General features: G+C 38.6%; 1 protein-coding gene across 1 annotated transcript in view; it reads left to right on the top strand.

Annotated features, from left to right (window-relative positions):
• The window catches only part of snu (ABC-type transporter snustorr), a 102334-nt gene that overhangs the window by 31151 nt on the left and 44602 nt on the right, over positions 1 to 26581 (top strand). Inside the window, exon 2 of the mRNA XM_071585355.1 lies at positions 13396 to 13734. Coding sequence (XP_071441456.1) covers positions 13396 to 13734 — 339 coding nt within the window. The remainder of the gene's footprint in view (positions 1 to 13395; positions 13735 to 26581) is intronic.

The following is a 26581-nucleotide window of genomic DNA, read 5'->3' as shown; positions in this document are numbered from 1 at the left end:
ACGTCCCAATTTAGATAAATAAACATGAAATCTGCAATTGTGAAGTGATAATCATAATATTAATCATCTGATATAATTATTAATCTGATATCTGAAGTAATATTAATGTTGAAAAATGTACAATTTCACGAACAAATAAATTAAATGAACGATCACGCCGGTAGACTAGCTACAGCGGAAGAGGAAAATTTACGCTAAGTACGCTTGAATGTTCCAATCACTGTGATATGTCACGTCGGTTGCCTCCGCCCCAAAACACCAAGACTCATCACTGTGAAAAATAGCGTGTCTCACAGCATTCGCGCAAGATTGCTGTGCTGAATAAAAAAACGAGACGGAAGACGCGAGTCGGTGGAGAGTGTAAGTGGACTCGAAACCGAATGTCGTGACCTCGTGACGTGGATGAGCCTCCACTTCTTGGTCGAGAAAAACCTTCGAGTTCCCAGCGCGATCCCTCCCTTACATCCCACTCTCCTCCCCCACCAGTCCCTCGAGACTTCATGGGAAGGTCGATGGTTCCACATTGTCTCATGGGCGTCTCACTGGGCCAAGCACTCTCGCTCGGGGCCGTCGAGGGGGAGCGGTGAACCAAACGGACTCTTACGTGGGGAGCGTGAATTGACAAGGAAAGAGCAAAATTCGTGGCACTGTGTGATAAGATAATAAGGACACCCTTTATGAGTGCCAAAGATGAGCTTGGAACATGGGGAAGGCGTTTCGAGGACTTAGTGTACGGTGCGCCATTTCGGGAGACTTCAACGATCGTCGCGGCCTTGGACGTACAAATTGAATGTGATGTCCGTTCGGCAAGTGAAATGAAGTGGAAACGAAAAAGCAAGAGAAATGTTATTGAATTACATTCGTCATGGGAGGGTAACTTAGAAGTATTCGAAAATGTATGCATACTATGTAATTACTCTTAGGAAGTTGCGTTAATTTCTGAATATTTAAAAAATTAGATGTCATCGAATGAACCTTTGCTATTACATTAGTGGATTCGTCTTTCTACCTAAGAAAATTGCTATGTAAATAGGAGTCACTAATAGCAAAAATGCATAATTATCTTCAAAATTACCACTTTATACATTTTTAAAATTATAAAATTTCATTTTATTATTTATTTTTCTTGAAATAAGTCCATGATAAATGCATGTCAATTGGACTCGTATATGTGGACGAATCTGTGAGACCTCCAATAATTTGGCTTGATTGAATACATTTTGTTTGCTATAATTTTTTTCATCTTTCTTGAAGGGACTAAATAATATGAATAACGTCTCATATTATTTTTCTTTGTTGATGACAAATGAAATATACAGAAATGATTTATTGAAATTAAAACAAAAAATCGGATTTCGTGAAAACTTAACTTTCTCCTGGCTTAATAATTTACGTGATAAAGCTAAATTAAACATGAATATTATATAAACATTTGCAATACTTGTGAATTAGCACAAATAGTTCGCATTTTCTATATAAATGTATGCGCAGCAAATCATAATCGTTACTTTCTAAATGCACTACGCATAGATTTAATGTAAGTAGAAAATAATACATAATCTTCCCGTTGGCCGTTTACCATTTTAATTCCCTCGACAAAGTTTTCTCTTCTCATAATAATGTCAGGAAGAATAAAGGAATGTTCGTCCTGTACTTCCTACTACATGTTTAAAATACATTCCCTTTCACCTACAGTCTCAGACAATCTGCTCCCGCTTGCTAAAGGCATCGATCACTTTTTTCTATTTATATATTGCATTTGCAATCAATATACAAGTTTCATGTGTTAGCCTGCAAATAAATATTCATCGTCCAGGTAAAAAATTGACTTAAATTTTCTCAGGAAGAGAAATTAATTTTAATCAATTCTTTTCTCATGCTAAATGTCAATAACACATCATTTTGAAGACTACCGGTGAATTAAAATAATTTTGTGAACTCAGCCGAAAATGAAAATTTGTAAGAAAAAATCGTCTCAATGTGGAAACCCTCACTGGAAAATTACTCTTTGTAAGGCTAATAAAATATTAGACAGAAGTGAATAGAATCTCAATTATTTGCTGTAGGCTATTTTTAGTAAAAATGCGTACTTTCCCTGTATTAAGTAAAAGAAAAGCAAAAATCCAAACTAATTTGTTTGAGAGTTTGCTAGACTTTTAGTTTATTTTTTAATTATTCATGGCAAACGGAGAAATTGTTATACACGTAGCCTCAAGCAATAAAGTTTATAAAACTACTGGGGCAAAGATTTTATTGATTAATACAGCTAGAAACCACTTATGCTTAGGAAATTCATGTAAATATTTTATCAAATATCCTACTGGGTTCCACAGTCTTTACGGTATTCACTTCGAATGTGCGTGCAGTAATATTATCTGTATTGAGTATTAAAGAACTGAGGTAGTTTACGCAACCCGGTGGATGACTTGTATGTTATTGAGAGGATTATGGGTGGGTTTTTAAATGGTATTATCCCACTACTTAGTCAAGTCACCTAGGGTACCACAGTTTAATGTCATATCCAAATAATGGAGTACAGTACCTGAATATTCCTCCACTCAGCAGTCATTATGGATATCAAAATAAATCTTGAATATCTGCCATCAGTGGACATTTGAACCTGGGGGCCCTATGCTTGGAAGGAAGCCAATCATCACACCAATGCGATCTCCACCACGCATGTTAATAATATAATCCCGGGGCACACGTGCTTCTCTCCCTTCCCTCTCATGGGTGCCCATTCGTCTTTCTTCAGAAGATGTCCTCACCCGTGTTCCTACTCTGGCTTCCTGCGCGTTCGGCTCCCTTATCCAGTCAGCACAACAGCAGTCAATGATGGGAACTGCCTCCCCGCCCTATGTTTTCCAATCACTCCTGCACGCTCTCTCGTTCATCAGCACGTTCTCCTGCCCTCCGCCTCCCCCCTTAAATGGCCATCGTCCTTGGATGCGGCGTCCGGTGTTCCTCTTGTGTTTAGTCGTGGTTTTTTTTGACTGCGGCCAGCGTTGCAGTAAGGTCCGCCTATTCTACTTTACTACGAAGCCTGCCGGACGACAAAGGTTATTGACATGAAATACATAAGGTTGAAGTTCATCGGTGAATATTCCCATATGCCCAAAGCTATGCGATAACGCTGCATTTAGTTGATTATTCTTCTCGTAGACTTTTGCAAGTGCAGTTGGAATATTAATCAGTACTGGGAGTAAACAGATTTACACAGTTCACGCCTTGGGAGAAGTAACATGAACTTAGTGGCGCTCAGGTCTTCTGTGAGCCTCGTTTGTCATTAAATTCAAGTTTTGTTAGAGATATATTAAGTAATGAAAGTAAACTATATAAGATGTTTTTTCTAGACCGACTCGCGCGTAATGGCTGGATATTTGCTTTAAAACAGTCCTTTATCCCCTCATTCATTCTCGTCATTTAGATCAACAGCAAAACCTGTCTCTGAAAGACGTGAGGGCGTTGTCCTTTCTAAAAAGCAAACATGCTCACTGTTTTTTCCTTCTGCATTCCTCTGTGGCAATATCAATACTAGCGGGTAAATTTCACGATAGATGAGAGGAGAGAATTCTCAAGAAAAAATCTTTGCTTGATCTCTTTCTACTCAAGCTCTCAAAATTCGACAGAAGTGTGGAATATAAGAATTTTGTGAAATTCCAAGAAAGGCATTAAGTCAGCAGGTACTTTTGTTTTAAGATTCGAATTCTGTTTTTTTATTTTGGCCTAAGCTTTCTGTAAAAAAAGTATCCTAACGTGAAGAAACAAAAGAAAGTATGAGTGCTCTTCAAACAATTATTAACGGGGATTTATGTTATTTAATTGTGTACATTTTTGTTTCCTTGTTACATAACATGGTTTCACTGGAAATGTTTATGAATGCTAAAACAAAAATAAAACATTTGAATAAACTTTGCAGCATTGAACGGATTGCTGAAGGGATATTTGCGCGTATTAAAAAACCTTCTAAAGTGCTAATATAATTTGATTCGATTGAAAACTAATAGAATTAAATCGTATTCATCACACCAAATATCAGTGTTCAGACATCAGCACAGACTACGAGTAGTGCGCGTGCACGAGCAAGTAAGTGCAGACTTAAATGAGTGAAATCTCTCGTCTGACTGAAGGATATAAAAATGACATCGGAAAATCCATTTTCCACAATTTCTCATTCCTGAGTTCCTTTCCCTCTATTAAGGTACCTTCTCTCCACCATTTTAACCATTCTAAAGAATGAAAATCATCAGGGAATGCTTGAGTTTATATAGGTATATATTTTCTTTGTAGTTCAATCACAGAGTATTTTACAGTTTAATTTTGTGGTGCAGCAAATGGTCTATAAATATGCCGTCATCGAGATTAATAATATATAAAAAATTGCATCAAACTTTATTAAACAAATTACGCATTCGTGAAACTTATCCCTTGTACTTGAGTCGCAAAAGTTCTGGTAAATGTAATTGCCTAAAAGAATCAGCGCATTTCAGTTTTTGAATCGCTTGGGAATAATTAATTTCCTGAATTCAAAGGACTCGTTATACGGGTACCAGGAAAAAGTTTTTTCCGCCACAAAATTCTCTTTCTCTCATTAAATATAAGATTTCCGCTAGATTTATATTTGCCTCTCAGTGCGTTGAATAGCCTTGTTTACAAAATGTGGAAATTGAAGATGCTTTATTTCCATTTCAGCTCACCTCTTTCACTTTCTTATTGAGGACCAGTTTGTGAAAGGTAACTGGACGAGGTTTAACGTGGGACAATGGAAAAATGTGCCCATACTTTTTTATTTTCGATCAAAGGATATTAAGTTACAGCTGCGCTTTTACATCTTTAATGCCTTAAAAAAATGTGAGAGGAATGGGAGGAGAACAGTTACTTGTCCAAAAAACCTCTCACCGATGAAAAAAGTAGATATTAGCTCGTATTAGCTCGTCGCTACAGGTTAAGTTAACATGGACGACGAACTATGGCAGTTACTCTCCCCTTAGATGCGGATTCGTCAGGAAAATTCCTTACCTTATGATTTCCCCGTTGATTACGCTCCTTGCGTGTTATTGATAAACAAAATTTACCATGAAGAATGAGGAGTTCCTTCATTCCAGTGGCTGCTCTCTCGAGGGTGAGAGTGAACAGAATCGAGTTGTCCGGGAGCCTTCACTTCAGAATTCGGTCAGAGAAAGGAGTCAATTGACTGTTGTCAACGGCCGAAATGCTTGGCAGGAGGGCCGAAATAGCGGTGACCGCAATTAAAAATTAAAATGATTGGATTAAATCGATATTCTCCAGCTGTTAGTGAGTTGGCGATGACGGGGAAAGATCAAGAAATCATGTGTATATCATCACATACAAGTATTAAAGTTTGCCTCTGCGATTAAACCGTCAGAATTTTTAAACGTTGTCATTTTTATGAACCCGAAAGCAAATACAATTGGCAATACATTTTTATATCCGTGGGGTCGTCTGACTTGATCAGAATTTAAAAAAAAAACTTAAAATCGTGTAGTCAAAGGGTTTCATATAGAAAGGTCTAAGAAAAGACTTAAATGCCAAATGGAGTAGTTTTTATCATCATTGTACTGATATTACTTGTATCTTTTCATTTCTCAGTAATTCTTCAAATTAATGCTGAACAGCTAAAATTTCGTTTATGCCTTCCACAGTTTCTTTCTATTGTGTTTCTTTCCATCAACGTGGCGAATGCGCCCAGACAAGATAGTTCTGGTTTAATTTTTGGAATATTTTACTACACCTTGAAAGTTTGTGACCTACTAGATAGGGAAAATGATATTCACTGATTTAGTTTTCACTTCATGTGCTCAGGATCACAATGATTCAAGGTTAGGTTTCATAAATTCCACTGAGAATCGTAATGCTGTCATCACCGGAAGCTACTGCCCAGGTATCTTTAGTGAAACTCCATTTACTAACATCCTACATCTGTTTAGATTTTATCATTTACTCTGGCCTTATTGTTTGAAGTAGTTCATGAATGGTGCAGAAAAATCAGCGGAAGTTGATTCATACTCTTCGCACTCCAGTTTGAGGATTTAGTGTGATCAGAGCGCTAATGGAAAAGAGACCTCGCTTCATGAATGGACCTATCGATTGGCTGGAGAACCTGTCGCAATGCTTCCGTTGTCATGAAAGTTAGTTGATTAACACTAGTCGATGGATTAGGGGCCTATGCACGTTGTCCCGTGATTGCGGCGATAAGTTTTCCATAAATATGCCACCACATCCCACCCTATTCGTTGTGCAGACCCTTCGGCACACGTGCGCTAATTGAACTCCTAAGAAGCGCGCTTGTTTACTTATTCACGAGAGGAGACTTCAACGCCAGTGTCACATCATTAATAACCTCTCAATATGCGGCCGGGAAGATGGGAATGAAATCTCTTATTGAGTCCTCTATAAATTGCGTCAGAAGGTCAAAAGAAATGATATTTCAAATCCTCCACCTTCCTCTTTGGCATACTGTTCCATTCTATTTAATCTCCACCTAAAAGAAAGCTGGACTGATTCGATCCCCCACAAAAAGCAAAGTTGCTTGTTTTCTGCTGTGACGTTCTTAAATCATTAGAAATTTTTTAGGGGATTCCGCATAAATGACTAGATATTTCATACGTGGTTATGACGAGTTATATCTGCAGCTCCAATATTGCTACTCATTCTGCAGTAGTGGATTTCCAGAAATTAGTTGTGAGTAATTATTTCGGCTCACGAATTCGCGCTGATGTGACTTTTTTCTTTTAGACTCAAAGGAAATACATCCAAAGGCTCTTTTGCCGCATCTTCATCCACTTCTCCACCCTGGGGCAGGCCTCGCCCTCTTTTGTCTGCCCGGCCGCACATTCCCTAATTCCCCGTTCCCACTAGCAAGAGCTTCCTTCGCCGTTTCACCGCACTCGTCAGTCTCCTCGATACCTTCGGTAGTCAGCCATCGACATAAGCCTCTGCGTGAGAGGGCTTACCATATAAACTTCCACATCTCTTTCACACGCTCGCGTCCAGCTTTCTAGCTCTGAGTCAATAACAAGTCAACGACGACGTTTTTTTCATCGACGATTTTCACTTGCACGATACATTTTGATTGTGATTATATATCCTATTGCCATCGTCATTGATAATGAGACTCGTGGAGAGGCAGGTGCTGAATCTGGTTCGATTGGTGCATATTATGTTCAAAGCATCACTCCGAACCTCTCTATGAAAATTTTATGCACGTTAATTCTTGAATAAAGGGACTGGTGTTTCTCCCCAGTGGTCAATTGGAGCTTTCACAGCAAATCACAGTACCGGAGGTCGGTATGACAGTTGAGGGTAGAGCTCATTTTGAACTTCATCATGTGGCAATTAAAAAACATATCAAAGTAGGGGAGGTGTACCTTTCACTCGTCAAGTAGAGTGTCCCAGAAAGTTTTGCTGCTTAGAATATTTAGCGGCTTTAGTTTAGCTGTACTTGTCCTCAAAGAATACCGGTATTCTAATAGTTAAGAACCGAACTTTACCCTCGTGATCACCACGTACTCGAGTTTTTATTTCATGCATTCTGCATTGCACTGAAACCATTCCCACTTACTATTTTTATCGAACAAATGGCAATAAAATATAGCAATGAACTCCAGTAGTAGAGCTAATCTCAAACTAACCAATTGGGTTATTCATTATACGAACTAACTAAATTCGTAACTGTCTTTTCCTTTCATTAATTGAGACAGCCCAAGGAATATTATTCTCTTACTATATCAGTCAGTCAAATTTAGACTTGTCAAGTCTTCTTTTTATAAACTGAAATTTATTGATTAATCATAATATGTTTTTCGATGAACTTGAGATTATATTACTTAAAATTAAATGCCCGTCCTCAATGCTCAATGGTCTAGAGCTTGGTTTGCTTGCTGATAGGGTCACGGTTTTGATCCTAACTACAATCATCGCCAGGATAACGATTGATCCTTTCCTACCATTGTATTGTATATATATTATTTTTAGAATATATTCTGAATTTCTTGACGAGATATTGGATATGAATATTGGGTCCGTCATGGAGAGGTAATTTAGTTAAAATTAAAACTCATATAGATAACGCGGTAGGAGATAATGAACAAAGCTTATCCCTTTCATCCAAGAATTAGAAAGCTCGATTTAGTGAGAGCAGACGATGCTATGATGGCACCATATCGTTCTGCCAGGTCTAAGAGAATAAATATATTTGGGGCTGAAATGAAATACGTTGATAATACTGAAAACGGTGAAAATAGATTCGACCAAATTCTTTAGAACTCAGTCATCGTGTTGATTTCTTATGCGAGTTGTAACCTTGAGACCGTGCACATTAGTGCGTCAGTACTTATAAATTCCTCTCCCAGGAGGCTCATTAGTAGCCCGATGTTTACATTCGTAATAATACCTTAATTACTAATTAATGTGTGGACAGAAATAGCAAAGTTGGTCTGAACTTACAGGCTCTCCTACTTCCACTGAAATATTTTACTTTAGGCGATGCGAGGCATTATTTAAATATTCGATTCCATTCGAATATTGAGACAGCGAGCAATAAAATGAAGGCTAACGCGTCAAAGCTGTTGACACAGTACTATATAACCTCATTCTCTAAACTGGCTTTGTTGATATAACAATTCGTGAGCAACAATTCTTCTTGTTACGCCCATCCAAACCACACCTTTCTCTCATCCATTCCATTTTGGGTATTGCTCACGCTAACGCCTATTGAGGTGAATTTCTTAAATAAGTTGAAAGTCACGCTTTAATTTTTAAAAGACCACAACATATGACCACTTCTTTTGAATAAATCTGTTGCTAAATTTGATATCAAAGCTACCTTACGTATCTATATTCCTCATTTCAGACTCCATGAGATCCTTTATGGAATCCGACAGTGTAAAGTTTATAAAAAAATAAAAATAAAAATTGAATTTAATTTTAAAAAATAACAATAAAAATAGATAAAGATCAATATTAACATATCCTGTAGTAGAGGATCTCTGCATGAATATTTGTTTCCCTAAACTGCGGACCCTTTAAAATTACGCACAAAATATAGTAGAAAAGCCCATTCTCTCGTCTGTATCCCTTTAATCTTACCACTTCCTACATGCCGCCATTTAGCCGTCTCCCACCTCTCCCTCTTTAACGGACAACTTTGAGTACATAAGCAAGCCTTTAGCTCTTTTTTTGCACTTCTCTATCGTCGAAAAACTCGGTATTCCTAGAAGGAGGGAGATGCGGACTTGAAGTGATAACCGTCGAGCAAATGTAAGGTTTCCGGAGAGGATGGAGATAAATGTTGCGATAATTTTCTTTTCTTTTTGACGGCGCCCATTCTTGCGAAAACATAACTCAGCGCGATAAAGGCCGCATCCTCATGTTCCTAAGCCCATTCTTGAAGAACGATTTTGGGTCGGTACGGCATCAGGATCTTCACTAAAGAGTTGGAACACATAGGAAAACAAGAAAAGGAATTGTCAGATTGGATATTGTGTTCTCGTTTGACGTTATTGCTACCCTCACTACATTCACAAAAGGGCACTCCCAATTTTGTTTTTTAATATTTCTGAGGCACAACCACCGTTCAACGGAATGAAGAATAATTAGTCTTGAAATCTGTTGAACTTAATCTGTTGAAAATGATGATGGTCGTGCCACCGAACTATTAAAAAACAAAATCAAGAGTGTGTTTAGTGTTTTACACTGTCATCACGCCTGTAATTAACCTTATATTAAATTTTGTGAACATTATTTATATATTTATTTGGTCCTTTTGTGGTGTCCTCTGAGTGAGGATTTCACTTTTGGGAATAGGAAATAGTCTGCTGGTGCCAAATTGGTACTGTAAGGGGGAATCGTCGCGATGTCGTTTGTTGCCACATAATTGTTTACTTTGGAGACTCAAGCGCGCAAGACCTTCGGGACGAGTTTAGCGCAGATCTTTTGCGTAGCCAAATTTTCAGTGATAATGGTGTGCACTGTCATCTTATCAATGCCAATACGATTTACAATTATGAGCTTACTTACCGATTGTCTGAATTCAGCACTTCACGAACACGTTTCACCTTGTCTTCGGTTCTTGACGTCGACGGCCGTCCAGCGCGGGGCTCGTACTCCACACTCACTAGGCAATCTTTGAAGAGCTTGTGCTACATAAAAACTGCAGTTTTGTGACATTATTTTATCTTTGAAACCTTGAAAAATCATGCCCAACGTCTCCGTACCGAATTTCCTCAGTCCAAGACAAAATTTGATGGTGTAGATCTGTTCAATCGTTCGCTACATTTTGCGCTTACACCGAGTCACTAGATAGAAGTCCGCTAAAAACACGATATAGCCTGAACGAGCACTCGCCGGCGATTGGCACTTGGCGCGTAAGGTCAGAGACTTCACCATCAAGTCTGCGTAGTGCCCACAATCACGTCAGGAAAAAATTTCCTGGTACTTTTTTCCATACCGTAAAATAATGTATATGTAAATAGCACTTATATAGCGTTCACTTATTCTAGATATACACTTGAATTTAATTGTACTAACAAAATATCAAAAGATTGAAACAAACTACAAATAAAGTAACTCCTTGTATCCTAATAAATGTGGTTGTGATCACTGAAATATCAAAGTGTTTGTTTTAATTTTTTAATATTGTTTTACTGTAATTAAATACAAGTGTGCATAAAGAGTATCATCAAGAGTATATGTAAGTATGTATATATCTAAGTATTCTAATTAAGTTTACATGTACTCGTAAGTATGTTTATACATGTTATGCCTATGGTGAGTGAACTATGCGTTACTTAAAATAAAGCTGACTGTAGAAGTCTTTACTTCCTCGTGACTCTCACGCCGACCTGACAATTCGAGGTTGTCTATCACGCAATTAAAAGCACAAAGATTTCCTGCAATTAGCAATAATATTTGAATAACGGCGGACGAAGCAGCTACTCGTGCGTCAGCGATTAGAATTGACAACGGGACAACCAAAGTGATTCGCTCCGAGTCATGCCCGTTCAAATGTTACCATCTGGAATTCCAATTGGTAACAAGGCCGAGGCATATATTCTTTGCAATGGAAAATTGAAATAAAGTCTCATGTTCTTACGATCAGAATCCTCCAAATGTTCATCATTTTTCCAGAATAATATTCTTGGTTTAGGGACGAATATGGGGACAAACACGAAGTATTTATCATGGCGTAGGTTAAAATTAATCATTTAACATCGTATTTTGAATACATCTCCGTGATTAAAATTTAGAATTAGCTAGGCTTAGTAGATTTTTATTTTTTTTCATGTGAACTTGCAACACTAATAGTTATTAATAACTATGTAACTCGAAAGTACAGCGTACTTTTGGCAACCTTTGAAAATGTTTTTAACCCTGTGAGAAACGTTTTGTAGTTTTTCTATCAAAGATAATAAAATGAGCAGTATACTATGTGCAGTTTGGTTCAAATAATATGTAATATTACCAATCATCATGATTTACCCTGAATCCATATTCTTTTTATTTCCACAAGTCCATTTTTCCTTTTGAACTAATTGCACCCTGCACGTATACGCAGATGGGAGATGTGGGTAATATATTTTTCATACTCCAGTTGAACTAGTTTTTCACTACACTCCAAGGATCACTATATTAATGACCCAAAACACGTAATAGTTTCAAGATAATATCTCTAAATAAATTCACGGTAAATTTTGATATTAACTTCTTTAAAATGTCACATTACATTCCGCTATTGTTTATTTTTCGCATCCCACATGGCTAACAGTCACTTTACTATACAGTATCTATTACTGTCACTTTGTATGTTACTATATAGCATTAATAGCCATATTTAACTTAGGTGGATACTTTGATTTACATTCAGACGTTTTTCCATCACCTATCTTATTTTTTATGTCATTATGTCACGCTAATACATTCAAAAAGATGTATATCTCCAGGATTTATATTAGTAATTCAATTAATATTTGTTTTTACTTTTGATTAAATTTGTATTTTTCATGGTTTTTTTGCCATAAAATCTTTAAAATGACTATTGCTGTTACCATTATTAGATAAACAGAGCTATGTTTAAAGAGCGGGCTTAGGTAAACTATTTTTGTTCTGCTGTTCAAAAACAAAAACCTTTTAACTCATCTTTTCTTGTGTTCTTTTCTGACAACCTAGTAAGGCTATCATATCCTTTGATACCATATTCTACCGTTTTATAAGTGCTTTCCTTACCAGATGACTCAAGAAGAATCATGTCACTTTATTCGAAATTAGTTCAATAAGAGTACAGCACAACATAGGCCAATAGAGATAAATATTTACGTAATCTAGATAATATGGCGTTTTAAAAATATCTTTTTACCAACATATGTTTCATGCGTTTTCAGACTTTAGTATTTTGTATCATTTATATTTCTATGTTTTGTCCTTCTTAGTTTGCCCTTGGTGAATAGTTCTAAGTTTTCTAGTCTAATTTTATAAATATTGTATTTATCTATTATATTTTTTAATTATTATTTATGAAGATTTTTTAACTCTTAATTTGAACCTATTCCGTTGAAACCATTCAGTTAACTTCTTTAGGTGCTTATGCATTCCATTACAAACATTTAGTCGTAGAAGTTCCTTCAAATTGCGCAATGAATACATTTCCTCCTATTTGGCGCAATCAGTTTTATATAATGTAATGGCACCTAAATGTCAGCTAAAACATTTATACCTTTCTTAAAACTATTTATATGTCTAATATAAATCTGTCCATACATATATCGAATCAAATTATCAATTATTCTTGAAATATATTTTCTCGGAATATTTCTAGAAAATACGTATCGGTTCTATTGTATTCCCTGTAGTCACTTGAAGTCAAAACAGTAACGATTTATGAACACCTTACCATCAACATCATAGAGTTTTAATTCCAGAAGTTCGAAAGGCGCAATTCTATTTATTTTAATCTAATACAGGGTTTAGTTGTTTTTTCAATAATTTAAGAGAGCTTCAATCAAGTTTATTCACTGTATTAGTAGAGTCTGAAATTTTCCGAGGAACAGGGCTCTTCAAATAGGAAAAACGTCGTTTAAAAATTGATTTTTAGCATACGATAGATTTCACAGCGGCATAATCATTCGTCTAGACTTAGATTTGAACTCGTATACCGATCTAGGCGAGCGATGAAACTACTGAGACGTCCTTTACCATTGTCAACACCTAAAGGCTCTTTAAAGGAGGCTTGTTTTTAGATAGTGTTTTCAAAGGTGTTTGAAACTTACCGTTGCGGGGTTTCCCGCAGATTCTTTGAACTTGGATAGTCTTTAACCCTGCAAATTTCTCTGAGTCATCGTTTGACTAACGGACCGTTTCCCTTTGCTTCTGTCCTTCCAGCGAAACAACAATGGGGGATGGTATGAACCACCATCACCTCCGCAATGGCCACCTGCACCAGAATGGAGTCAGCAACCTGGGATACGTCCACCACCCGGAGACAGTGGTCCCAGGAGATGGAGCGCCACCAGACGAGGGACCTCCGGGAATGACGCCGACGGCCGTGACCACCGTGGCTGTACCCGCTGGAGACCGGTCCCTGCAGACTCAGCTGTCCACGGTGTGGAACAGGAGGCAGCAGGCGGTGTGCGTACGATCCGCCTTCAAGCACTATGGCTCGAAGAAGAACCCGAATGTCGTCCTGAGCAACCTCAACATGACAGTCGCCAAGGGAACAATGTGAGTCACTCAAGCGCTCGTCTTTTCTGATATACCCTTTCCGAGAATGAATCTGAGTCCATTCCAGCACGTTGATTTCATGACAATTGTGTTTCACCACTGTTCTTAAATTTAAATTCAGTATCAGGAGCAGCTTCGGTCCGTATTCCGGGCATTACCAATGGGCAACCCCACCTAAAAAGCCAAACGATAAGATTTCATGGTTACTATGACTTCATGGCAAAGCGAATGGTGTCATGTGGATGGAACTGCACCTTCCTTAACCTGAATGCGTAACTTTCATGCGCCTTAAGGCTAACTAACCTTTGTTGGTGGATGAATTTTACGTTGCTATAGTAATAAAGGACTTCATAACGATTCAATAACATTGATTAATTCGTGATGCTTGGCAAATGTAGGTATGCTCCTCTGGAAAATAATCACTAATGTTTGCCAATGACATCATCTCTTCCTGCCAATTAAAACCAATTACCTCACCTTAGATTTCTCTTTTTGTAATAACAAGATTTGTAACAGTTGTAGATGGTTTCTCTTCTTCAAAACTGTTTTTTTTAATTCTCACAAGATGATGCCCAACGGCAGTATGTTGAGCAATCAAAGCAACATAAATATTTTGCCAAACGATCAATATTAGGAAAAAAATTCATTGACATAGTTTCATAAAAATATTTTATCTACAATTTGTAAATTGTATGATATTCCATATCTTGATTTTTCAACTCATTAACTCGATTGCGTCCTAATAGGTCATTAATAAAGTGCCGATTCCGGTGTGTGGGCTTTTCCCAAAATGTAATCAGCCCTTCTTTTTTAGCAAAACATTTTAAGTACCATTCAAGAGCAATGTTCTCAGATTAATATTTTTCAATTTTCACAAAATTTCAGGCTTTATTGACCACCAAACGTAAGTCTTCAGGAAAATTGCCTAAAGGTGTTCATAAGGCAACTAAACGTGTGTTTCCGTTGTGATTCCAAGTCGATGTTTCCCCCATATCCCAAAAAGAGGATTTGTTTGTGATCCAAATCTTCAGCTAGTAACGGATTTGAGACGTGCACGATATCACTAAAGTTTCCACAATTCAGCATTTACTGCGTTTAAAATTTTCACTCCTTGTCATGGATTACTTTTTATTTTAAGTGGTTTTGATTTGACTGATTTTTTATTGCTGGCATCCCTAAAAACGTTTCTGTAGAATTGCAAAATGGCCCTCCTTGTTCGTGAAAGGTCCTCTACTAATCTCGAACTTAAAGACCGGTTCAGGTGTTTCTGGCCAGCAGAGATTTTCTATACGTATCTTAAAATTGTACAATAAAGGAAATCGATATTATCAAAACATTTCGTGTATAATTCACCTGAATGAATTATGATATGCCCAGAGAAGTGGTCGCCTCGTTACCTAATGTGTCAGTTTCATTTCATATTCCCTTGATTTTATATATTTGTACTGAAGCAAAAAATAGATCCAAGGTGGATTCTGATCTACAATCTCTGGAAAACGTGTAATCCAAGCCAATTGGCTCATTGAGTGAGTTAACTAAGCGCTCACCTGCAGTCACCTTACTCGAGTAGTAATTTCCATGATTAAATATTTGAAAATAAGTTTAAAACCACCTACAATTCTGTTAACCTTTTAATGGTAAGGTGAAAAGAAAAATTAAACTAGAAGGCATAATTACTGATTGCGGATATCCTAGAAATTCTTTCCCCAAGGGTGTTTCAATTAGGCTCATTCTGTCCGATTTCAGCTTTTTTCCTATAGTAAATTTAGTATCCTGGGCAATATTTTATGAATAATGTATACGTTGGTGAATTAAAAAACGAAAACTTTTAATTTCAAAATGAAAATTTGGCTTTGGAGCTATCAGTCCTTAAATAAATTGCTCGATTTTTACTCTAGGTACAGGCAATAGGCTGCTTCAAATCCCATTGATTTTTCAGACTGTGGTCAGTCTGAAAAATCAAGGGATAGAGTCTGAACTGGTACCTGGTTCGAATTCGGATGATTTTTTACTCCCTCAACTGTTGTATGGGAACAAGGTTTCCCTGGAAAAATCCATCTTTTCCAGAAAAATTTTGCCAGGAAGTTGTAGTTAGGTAACTCTATGGGCACCATCACTCTAAGAAACCGTAGGTGACAGCGAGGGCGGAACTGGCCCTCCTGCCTCGAATGCTCTCACATGTCTCCAAAGGGCTCCGCGAGAAGGGAGCAAGCAATACATCTATCTAATCACTAAATCTATCTCACCAGGCTGATCACAAAGCATCGCGGGAATATTTCAGGAGCCATCAAATAAATCACGCTACAGCACCAAAGGTATGATGTTAGATGGCATATGTTGTGGTACGAGCACTATTCAATGATAGCAATGAGCAGTAAGAAACGAATGATGTGAATGAACCTTCTAATGTAATGAGGGCGCCAGCTCTTCGAAACATTCTATAGATCAATTGTATATCGCCTCAATTCGTCCACCTGCGACTTAGCACGACTTGCCCACGGGTTTTGTCTTTTCGGGGAGATATTTGCCTCAATGTACGTAACCGATGTTTCCCGGAATAGATTTTAAGCCTCTTAAGGTTGTGCGCACGCTTAAAACTCGACAAAAAATGTAATTTAAGAAGATAAATATTAACCATCTGATCCAATCCTAGCCTTCTGTCCCTCTTTTCTTCGGTTGTGAAAACAAAAAATCATCTCCCCCCCCTTGTGCCCTAAAATCACGAGTCATATTGAGAAGGAAAGTTTTACTTCCGAGCGATCTCTCTTTTGTCACCCTTCCTTGAATGAATCGGGCGATTAATTAGGTGTTTCGTAAGAGACGTCGTCAACGCTCTCGTGAGAGACAGCGGGCGTCGTTTTAGAATTCGGTCGGAAGTAGCATTGGTCGAATTATCACGACATGGACAATAATAGCATACATTATAATATTGTTTTTTATCTTTAGGGACCTCTCATCGTAGCCTCCACAACACCGTAATCTTACAGCTCGCACTAAAATCTTTTGCCATTCGAATTTTATTCGCGTCGTACGTATATTTTATGACATTGGAATTCGAGACGGGGAAAACTCACAAAGCGTTTCTCCCACTTGCGCGCTGATGCCAAATCTCTCCGAAATCCCGAATTTTTGTTTTGAAAAACGAAGGTGTGGCTAAGTGACAGGGTAAACACTGTCGGAAACATCTGCCTTTATACAGCCCTGTGGCAAAATAAATATCCGAAGCTTCATCTTTTTCATTCTTCATGTTTTCGCGCTGGAAGATTCTCTGCTTAAACTACATTTTGCCTTTTACATTAGATAGATATTATCTACTCAAATACACGTTAATAATACACCAGTGGGAAAAATTATGTAGAAATAGAATCGTTATTGGTGAATTAATGCTTGTTGAAGTTAGATAATTTTGTTTCTAGATCTATTCTCTATGTGATTTTGCAAGAAAGTGTCAAATTTTCATTTCTCCTATATAGTTTTACTTCTTTTCTGCTATTGCGTTTAAAAATATTGAATGAAGAAATTAAGAGCGACCTGAATCGCATGAAGTGTCTTCATTACGGTTTAAAGATAACTCTAAAGGTTGCTTTTGAAATTGTTATGACCAATCACGGTATAACTGTCGCCCATAAAATTTTAAACTGAGGTTTTTATAATGATTCGGTTTATTTTTCGAAGCTTGCACTACGCAAATGGATGTTTTGTCTTCGCGAAGTCAGTAATTGGAAACGGAAAATTTGGAATTCATAACTAGATTCGACGCTTAGCTTTATTTGCATTGACCTATCCTTGTTTGTCCTTACTCATCCATTATTAATTCAACCAGAATTAGGTCGACGGGGTTGGAGCTCATTACAATGAAGTAAGTAGGCCTCTGTATGGTATATATTCTTTGCTCTGACTCTAAAATGAAAGTGCCCTGAATGTTGCTGAGAACAACAACGAAAACTGAATCCCAACCTTGAAGAATGACTGAAAATACCATCTGGTTGTTTCTACATATGTCACCTTTGACTTTGTCCCTGAAGCCAATCACATTGTGTCACGTGGAAGATATTTTCATAAACCTCACCTTCTTGGGAAGGCTTATAGGTCAAAAGATTAAACATGCAGAAGAAACCTTTTCCCCACTCATACTTCTTTTGAGGTTCATAAATTGCGGAGATTTTCGCTGTGTTCGTTTCGCGAATTTGATCGGAGATCTCCCGCCGATTTCCTCTGTTCGGCACTTAAATAATTCACTTTCAGCCTATACAAAGATACTGACAAAACATTAAAGCGTAGTGAAATGAATTCATTTAACCTTTGCGCAGCGTTTGCCTATGCCGGTATAGCTTTAATGAAATTATCTTGGAACATCCACCGAGATGAAAGTGTATAGTACCGCGTCATCACAACCGATTCGTCCGGTGACTGGCCTGTTAAACAGTACCCAGAATTAAAAATTATTGTCCGTCCAGTCAGCACTTGTAGTGATCAGAAGTTACGCATAGTTTTTAGGAAGTATACATGCATTCATTTATGTGGAAATTATTATGAGTTGTGAAAGGAACTGCTGTAAACAAATTTCTCGCGGAATACGCATTATAAATTACCAAATGTCATCAATGGCATGAAGTTGTGAATTCAAAAATCGAGGAATATTCCAACCATTGAGTTCCTACAAATTTTCCAGCCGGCAAAACATTAAATGAATCAGTAATAGATCATGAAAAGTTCATTTTTTATGCATATGAAATCGGAAGCTAAGACTCTCAACGCTGCCATTAATTGTGCTGGGAAAAGTTCGAGGAAAAAGATGATATCGCTGTCCGTGAGATTTTAATTGAGAGGAAGAGATCAACAACGGAAGCGGGTCACGAACCGCAGGTGGCGTTGTTTTGAATTTCAAAGGAAATGAGAACGTTTACACTATTTGCAGAGTTATTGTCGTCCGATCTCTTTTACATGGCTAGACCCTCGCTAGTGTTCCCTAAAACATATTTTAATCTGGCGGGGAAAGTGTGAATATTTCAATTTAAAAATTTTTTTTAATCGGTCAAGAATGATCCCGTGTTTCATCCAAATAAACGAGTTTGCACTTTCTCAGTTGGAACCGATTTAATCGAGAACCGCGTTGGCGCTAGAAGAGGCGCCCTCCCTTAAAGCAGCAGTACTTTTTCCGGAAGAACTTCGGGGAAACAAATTTCTCTCGGCAGCACGTGAAGGCCATGGCCCACGGGGGCACAAGTGTCCTCGTCTCGCTGTAGCCGAATTTCCCACTTATGGAGGGGGAGGATAAAGTTCCAAAAGAAAGTATGAGGGAGGCGGGAGGTGTAATATGTACGGTCCTAAAATTAGTGAAGCAAAAGGTACAAGCTACCCGATGTCGTTCAAAGGGCGGAGCAACACGAGCAACCAATTTCATTAAATCGCCGAGTTACCATGAAACCTGTTGTATGGATGATTTCATCGCTCGCTGTACAGTCATAATAGCTAGCGTTTTTTTTGCAAACTCGAACGGTCGCTAGTTCAAACTCTATGTTCGTAAGTGCGTTTTCGTTTGGGGTTTTCCTTGACTGGCTTTCTTCATGGCGTTATGAGACCTGGGAATCGCAGGACCTATTCCAGTATGAAGCCAATATTATACTGTTATACCTACTCTGAGTTAACTATTTACAATAGAGTACTTGTAGAATGGATATTTAGTTGTTCGGGGGCGGTTGTGGCTTAGAATAGGGAAAGTTTACATACATGCAAATAACAATGTGACAGTTTGTTACGGTACTGTGGAGTAAACAAGTATTTGATGTGTCCATTGGCTAGTGTGGTATTAATAAAATCGAGTCGCGACCTGCCCCATTTGTGACGGTCGACACGCACCCTGCGCCAATGGTCCGTCCGTGAAAACGTTCCCCCGCCTCTCAAGAGAGCGAAAGTGACTGGAGAAACAGGTTCACAAGGCGGACGGGAACGAGTTGGGACGAGAGTGTGGGGAAGGAAAGGAGTGGAAGTGCAGAAATGTACTGAAGATGGAGAATGTGACCCACATTCCCTCTGCTGACCATCTTTCGAGTTCGTGTTTCTTTCTAGCATCTCCACCTCCTAAGATACGCTGACCACCAATGGATGTACCTTATTACTACACGGTGGATGAGATCCAGGATAACTTGAGACCTCTGTTTGAACGGATTCGCATCGTATGAAATGATATACTATTGTGCATATAGCACGACTGTTTGACTAGTTCGAGATTCAATATCCGAAAAGTATCTCATGTTACACTCGCTTTAAGGACGCGAATATGACCCTGCATAGGTAAATCTGTACCGATTTTAACAACAAGTGAAAATTTTAAAATATTTTTTACTGGATGAAAATTTGGAGTAAGATTGAAAAGTGTCACCCTATCAAGCGCTGAGGTGGCTGGCGTCATTCTGCTGCATTGTAATGACAAAACGACTAATCAAATGAGACGACATTTTAATGGGAATTTGATGATGATCTTACCATTATGCCTGCCGAAGATTTTATGTGCGTCTTTATTGATTTACCATGACGGTGATTTCAATTTTTATCCCACCATATTTCCTCATAAACCATCTTCAGAGGGTTGAGCGTCCAACTCTGCCTTCATTATCTCCGGATTCTTAATACGAATCATCTAATTCTGTCAAAGTTCAATCGACATAACATTTTATATTTTCTGCAAGTAAAAGCATTTGCGAATGTGGTAGTCTCGGAGGTTAAGGTGTGGTGATGTATTTATATACTGCTGCGTGCTTTTTCCTTGGATATTACACTGAAAATTGTTTAGCAGCCTAAATTGTTACTGCGTGGTTTTATAATTGGGGACGTTTTATATTAAAAATCGTTTCATAAAAAACTCCAATGATTATGAATTCAATGGAACTTCGGGGTAAATCCGGGACTCAAACTTTTGTGAAGTCACCCACCTATGCTGAAAACAACAGCACAAGTCAGCAAAAGAGCACTTAAGAAATTCGAGTCTGCGAACTGCCCGATTTGTGTTGAATTTCGCTTCCTAACGGAACGAACTGTAAAGGGGCGTACCCGTTCCTTTTGTTAATGGACCATCGCCGAAGCCACGTGCCCACCACTTTCGTTCTCTCTTCATCCCCACTCCTGGGTCGTTCCTCCGTCCCAAACCACGCCCCGCGCCCCCCCCCCAGAACATTATGTTCCCTCCCCGGCCTCATTTGCGTAACGCCGCGAAGCGATCTCCAGAGCGAGGAATCTCGTGGATCGAAGAACAAAAAGAGAAAGATGGGAAAGTAATACACTTCGCTCACACCACCACCTCTCTCGAAGGTAGTCTCGCTGCTTGTTCTCCGCCCTCTTCGTCCTCCGAGGGGGGAGGCCCTAGCGAGATCTGCGCCTCACACCGCCCTCCCTCCCGAGTGACACCAAACCCCTTTCGCTTCCACCCCTTTCGCTTGGGTCACGCCAGAAGGTGAAAGCACTAGTAAAGATTGCAAAGGATGAACTCATGGGAGATATCCGTTGCGAAGCTTCTCGTCGAGGAAAATATATTACGTGAAACCGCACAGGCAGTTCTTCAAAAAAAGTTTGGGTATTCCAAAATGGGGATATGCGAGACTTAATAGTAGGACATAAAATAAAACCTGGAATACGTGGATACCATAAAATTGGGGGAACGAGTGAATGGCTAATTAAATCTACTCTATAAGGTTATTGTTGATAATGATCTAGGTCACGTTTCTCTATTCCCCCTAGCATAGTTTATGTACATCGTTTTCCGGTAAATCTAACTGAAGTAGCGATTACTTCAATACGTAAACGTAATTTCAAACAACCTTAGATCTTCAGCTTCTGAATGTTTTTTTAGAATTGATACAGCTCCTGCTTTTGAATGCGGCACCGAAAGTACAGGAGAAATTATCCATTAGGTGGGAAGTTAAAGAGTGTTTATGATACGATTATTTTTTCTTTATACCAGCGCAAATATCGCCGACTCAAATTCCTGATCAAGTCGAATTTCCGTAATTACCGAGGTGGATAACGATTAATCGAACTAACTTACTTCACATCAAAGTATTATTACAACCTCTCTTTAAAGTTTCTTTCGGGTCCAACTGTATGCTGTTCTTCCCCTCCAAAACGTGTTCCTTTACGTAAAATGGTCATTCATAAATCATTCGCGTAATTTTGTCCTCTTTGGTGCCCTTCGCCCATCTTGTCAAATGTCACCCTTTCGAAGGGACCCTCTAATACGTCTCGTCGTGTCGAGAGGAATGATTGTACCAACCTTCAATGGCTAGTTAGATAAAATTCAATCCAATTAGCATGGAATTATCCTATTAAAATTCGATCCACTCTCATTTCTCTCACATTGATTACACTGTCCTGTCCATTAAAGATGTAAGATTAGCCATTTTAATATAACGCTTGCTATTTTTTTGTGGAAAGGAAGTGATCCAGGTTAATTCAGCTAAAGCTTTAAAGTGATTGACGCTTTTTTGTCATTGAGTCACTCCAAAAGATAATTTTTCTAACAAATCTAGCTTTTGTACTCATGCTAATAATGGGGAAGTGTTTCACTTTAGAATACATGTATATTCTCAGGATAACAAATTATTTACAAAGACTCCGCTAACAATGAAAAACTCGAGCGCTTTTTTTTTATTTCATAGTGACTTGTTCTGATTATGGTTTGGAATCTTGTTTTTCCGTCCGAACTTTTCTCAAGGCCCCTCATGGTTCCAATGGACGTCAGAAATATAACCGAAAGGGTTGTGGGTGTGAAATTAAAAAAAGGAATGTAAATTCTAAACGGAAGACTTCGCATTACTTAATTGGCAGAGAACCTTGGACACGAAACATGGAAGTGGAATCAGTGGAATTGGACTTTCTACCGATGACCTCTGTCCCCATAATTGGTCCTCCTCGATATTATTTCGTTGCTTTCGAGGGCGAGATATGGCTTCCTTTTTATTGAATTTTAGATTATTTTTTGTTGAAATTAAAGCCGTTATCGAAAATGAAAGAAAATGAATAAAATTTTCATAACTTCTATTTCCGTAGGAAGTTGCTTGGAAAGAGAGCGGCAGCATAAATGCCATGTCCATTTTGAGGCCACTGTAATAATGATTCATTTAAAGGTTAGTTAGCTTGCAATGATTTTGCACCTATCACAATGAGGTTCAGAGTATACATCTCCATTCATCCGAATCCTACCCTCGATCAGGCAGCAATGATAGCATTACTGCTAGGTCGAATGAGCTAGTTCATTCAAGGAGCCTCCGAAACGCACAAGCCAGATCACCATCGATAGTTGTTCCCCCTGGGGGAGAGAAAATTTGGTAGACAGTAACAAAAACCATTTTGGTCGCTTGTTTATTTAATTCAAACTGATATAAGTATGATCAAATTGCATATAAATAACGCCACCACCGACCATAAATACATGCCGAGTTCCTAGTCGTTGAATTTAAGATTGGACACGTAAAATACTAAAAATATAGAAAGAATGCCAGTTTTTACCTTAAGCAATGCATGGTAAATTTACTGTAGTGTATGATGGTATTAGTAGATATTGTTAAAGGAAATTTTTCAGTGCAATACTAATCAAATTTAATTTTATTTGATGGAAATAAAATAAGTAGTTACATTTAGCAAATACCTCGTTGGGCTAGGAAAAATATATATGTTCCTGAGCATTCATACAGCACTAATTAAGGTAGCCAAATATTCCCGGTTTGCCTGCCTGCAGAACACCTGTTAACATTAAATTACAGTTAGAAAGCTAGAAGAAATAGTTTAGTTGGAGAGCAAATTTGTGGGGTTTCGTATTTAATATCAATTCAGCCTACTTCCAAAGAAGTCATGAATAATATAGATTCATAGATACCGCCGTATAATAATACAAAGATAATGGAAGTGATACGATTTTAAGATTAAGATCTTGTTTTAGCTCCTGAAAATTGGGAGAGAAAGATATAAAGAATGTTTATTTGCCTCGGAGATTTTCTTCTTTCAGATATCACACCTGTGAGAACTTCACCACCTGGTGAACGTCGCGGTTTCTTTGTTGCTCTATAAGATTTCGTTAGTCAAGTAATGGAATGCGTCATTACAAGAAGCAAGCATTTTTCAAAGTGACGTAAGAGTCTAGGATATTTTGGAAAGTTTTTAAGAAGCAATCCTGGGATTGATTAAAATAGCAATCCCAGAATCGAAATTATAATTGAGTCAAGAACACATTAAATTACGTGTTTATGAAATTTTTCTTCTGTGTTCTTTATTAATCATTGTCTATAAACTTAGAATGGTTCCACAGAGATAAGCCGGGCTGTGCCTTACCACGCGGTGAAAGGCGCTATGATTGATTTTCCACCGAGCGTGGAAAGTGGAAGGAAGAAAGTAAGGTGGTCGCCAGAGAGAGGGTGAGAGTGATGCCATCTGCGAATCTTGAATAATACGGAAATCGCGCTCGCGGAATATGAGGAGATCCCCAGAGGCGATGCGTGGAAATTGGATTCGGGACGCGGAGAGTGGGAGGCGATGATCTAGGGGAATTGACGAGTCCACATTTCACCGAGGGTGCGGAAGGGACCAGTCACTCCGCCCACCCGAGGTTTCGGCGGGACCAAGGGCGGGGAAGGGGGGAGGCGCGTTATATCGCGCTCGTTTCATCTCAACCGGCGAGGAAGTGCTGCCCTGCTCTTATGGTCACTGCATCACTGCCCCAGATTCCTATCGGCGGAGAAATGACGGAGAGTGTGGGCGGTTTGAGGCCCTAACGTTTCCGCGTACGGGGCTCCAAGAGCTTGTTTACTTCCGCCATCGGGTGCTTCCTCCCCTTCCTCGCCCCTTCTCCCACCCCAGCTCGAGAGTAGTGTTCCATTGTGCTCCACTGCGGTAGGTCGTCCCGGGTAGAACTTGCTTTTTCCCCCCTCCAAACCTCCTGGGAATCTTGATCTTGAATTGCGTAAAGGGCGACTCACACCGAAATGTTTTGTCCGTCTCGGCTTGTTGTTCTCGGCAACCCTCTCGTTGAAAGGCTCTTGGCTCTCACGGGTGCACGATTAAGTCACCTGGGATATTGAAATTTTCAAGTATGATGTCGATACGGAATTGATGTCGACGATACTTCCGTGTTTCTGTACATCGCGATGAAGACTTAGCGAAGGATACTGGCACGTCGTTACATATGGAATGTCACCGCACGGATTTGGAGCCTAACGTAATGAATACAGTTACCTCTGGACCAGTATTTGAAGTTTAAGTCTTCAGTAGCTGTTCAACGACAACACCATCTAGAGTGATAATCAATGGTGCCAGTGTTCAGATAAGAAATTGTAGGTACGCTACTTAGGCACTGATTAATTGGTAAAATGTCCTGGAACTATGAAGGAACCTTACCGGGCGGGAGTTTTTTCATATTTAAGTTTCACAAATATGGGGATTTAACAACTATATTTTATGGATATTTAACAACAATTACGAAGATATTTTATGTCGTTGTCATCGAATGTGGGTGGGGGGATGTTGGTGGATGCCAATAGATGTTGAGGTAACGTTATCGAGACCAATTATGTACCATTTCTTTGAATTATGCTAATTTTCGTTCCGGATATCGTAAAGCCACCCACTTATCTGTTAACTATACGAATTTCTATGACTATTTTAGCAGGTATCATCGATTTTTCAGTTGTATGCTATTTTGATATCTTTTTAAATTTATGATCTTAAGTGCACTCTTGTCAAATGACGGTGATAAACCAGGGTCTCTTCGCGCTGAATTTCAGATAAATTTACTCGGAGATGGAAAATCCAAGATTTTATAAATACTCTTATGGAAGTGGAGGACTATCGCCGGAATATTTATGGATTAATGGTGCAGAAATACTTGTCGTTCTAACAAAAACTGATATAATCTGCGCAGTTATGTAAGAGTTATAATATTGGTAACGGAAAAACACTTCCCTATCTTCGTTTTAATGATATTGATTAATTTGTGAGAAAAAACATCTGAAATCTAATTCGCTTGGTTTAAAAAATTGGGCCATAGGAACTACCCTAAAATAAGTTTTAGAGTGCGTTTCCAAAATTAATGAGAGCGCCTGAGTGCTTAAAAACTCTATATTCACATCATCACTGTTTACGAACTGCACATGAATGGGTGTCACATTGACTCGAGCAGTCGCAATGCAACCTCTTTGAAGGGACTTTCCATCGCAGAGGAAGAATATTAGTCCCTAATGACGCTCAGTGCCAATGGAGAGAAACCAACATTGGTTAAGTCTCAGAATATTTGTCCATATTTTTTATACGTAGTTAGAGGGTTTTTGCCGCCCTAGATGAAATCGCCATTGATACCAAAACATTGCCCTACGAGGGAAACAGCACTTGGAAGACGGTTTCCTTTCACGTGACGTCTTTTTGCGAAATACGGTTCAGTTTGCCGTGGGTATGTGCGTTAGGTAACCAAAATTCATTTGAGCAATCTCAACAAACTTTGCTCGCGCAGCATTCTGCGCTAGCACAGCTCGGCTTTCGATCGCCCCTAATGCCCTCCACCTCTACCTTTTACCAACGTTAACCCCTTTAGCGCATGTCTTCGAATCGGTGGTCATCGTATAGCTCCCCGATTGAAAATGAAGAGGATCTTGGAGGAATTTTAGCATTCCCCATATTGTGCCTAATTGTTAACACTTTTTTCCATGCAATATCGGCATAGCCTCGTTTATTTTCCCCTTTTTAACTCGCTGGAATCAATACCCACCCTCAGAAAAAAACCTTGGAGGTTGATTGATTTTTGTTGATTAATTATTCTCCAAATAATTATACCCTCTAGATAAATGGAGCCCTCGTCTCTTGACTCATT

The sequence above is a fragment of the Hetaerina americana genome, unplaced genomic scaffold, assembly GCF_022747635.1.
Source record: "Hetaerina americana unplaced genomic scaffold, ioHetAmer1.1.p SCAF_2, whole genome shotgun sequence".
NCBI classification, from domain to species: Eukaryota; Metazoa; Arthropoda; class Insecta; order Odonata; family Calopterygidae; genus Hetaerina; species Hetaerina americana.
The sequence above is the reverse complement of the archived record's forward strand: the minus strand, read 5'-3'. Positions and strand labels throughout refer to the sequence as shown.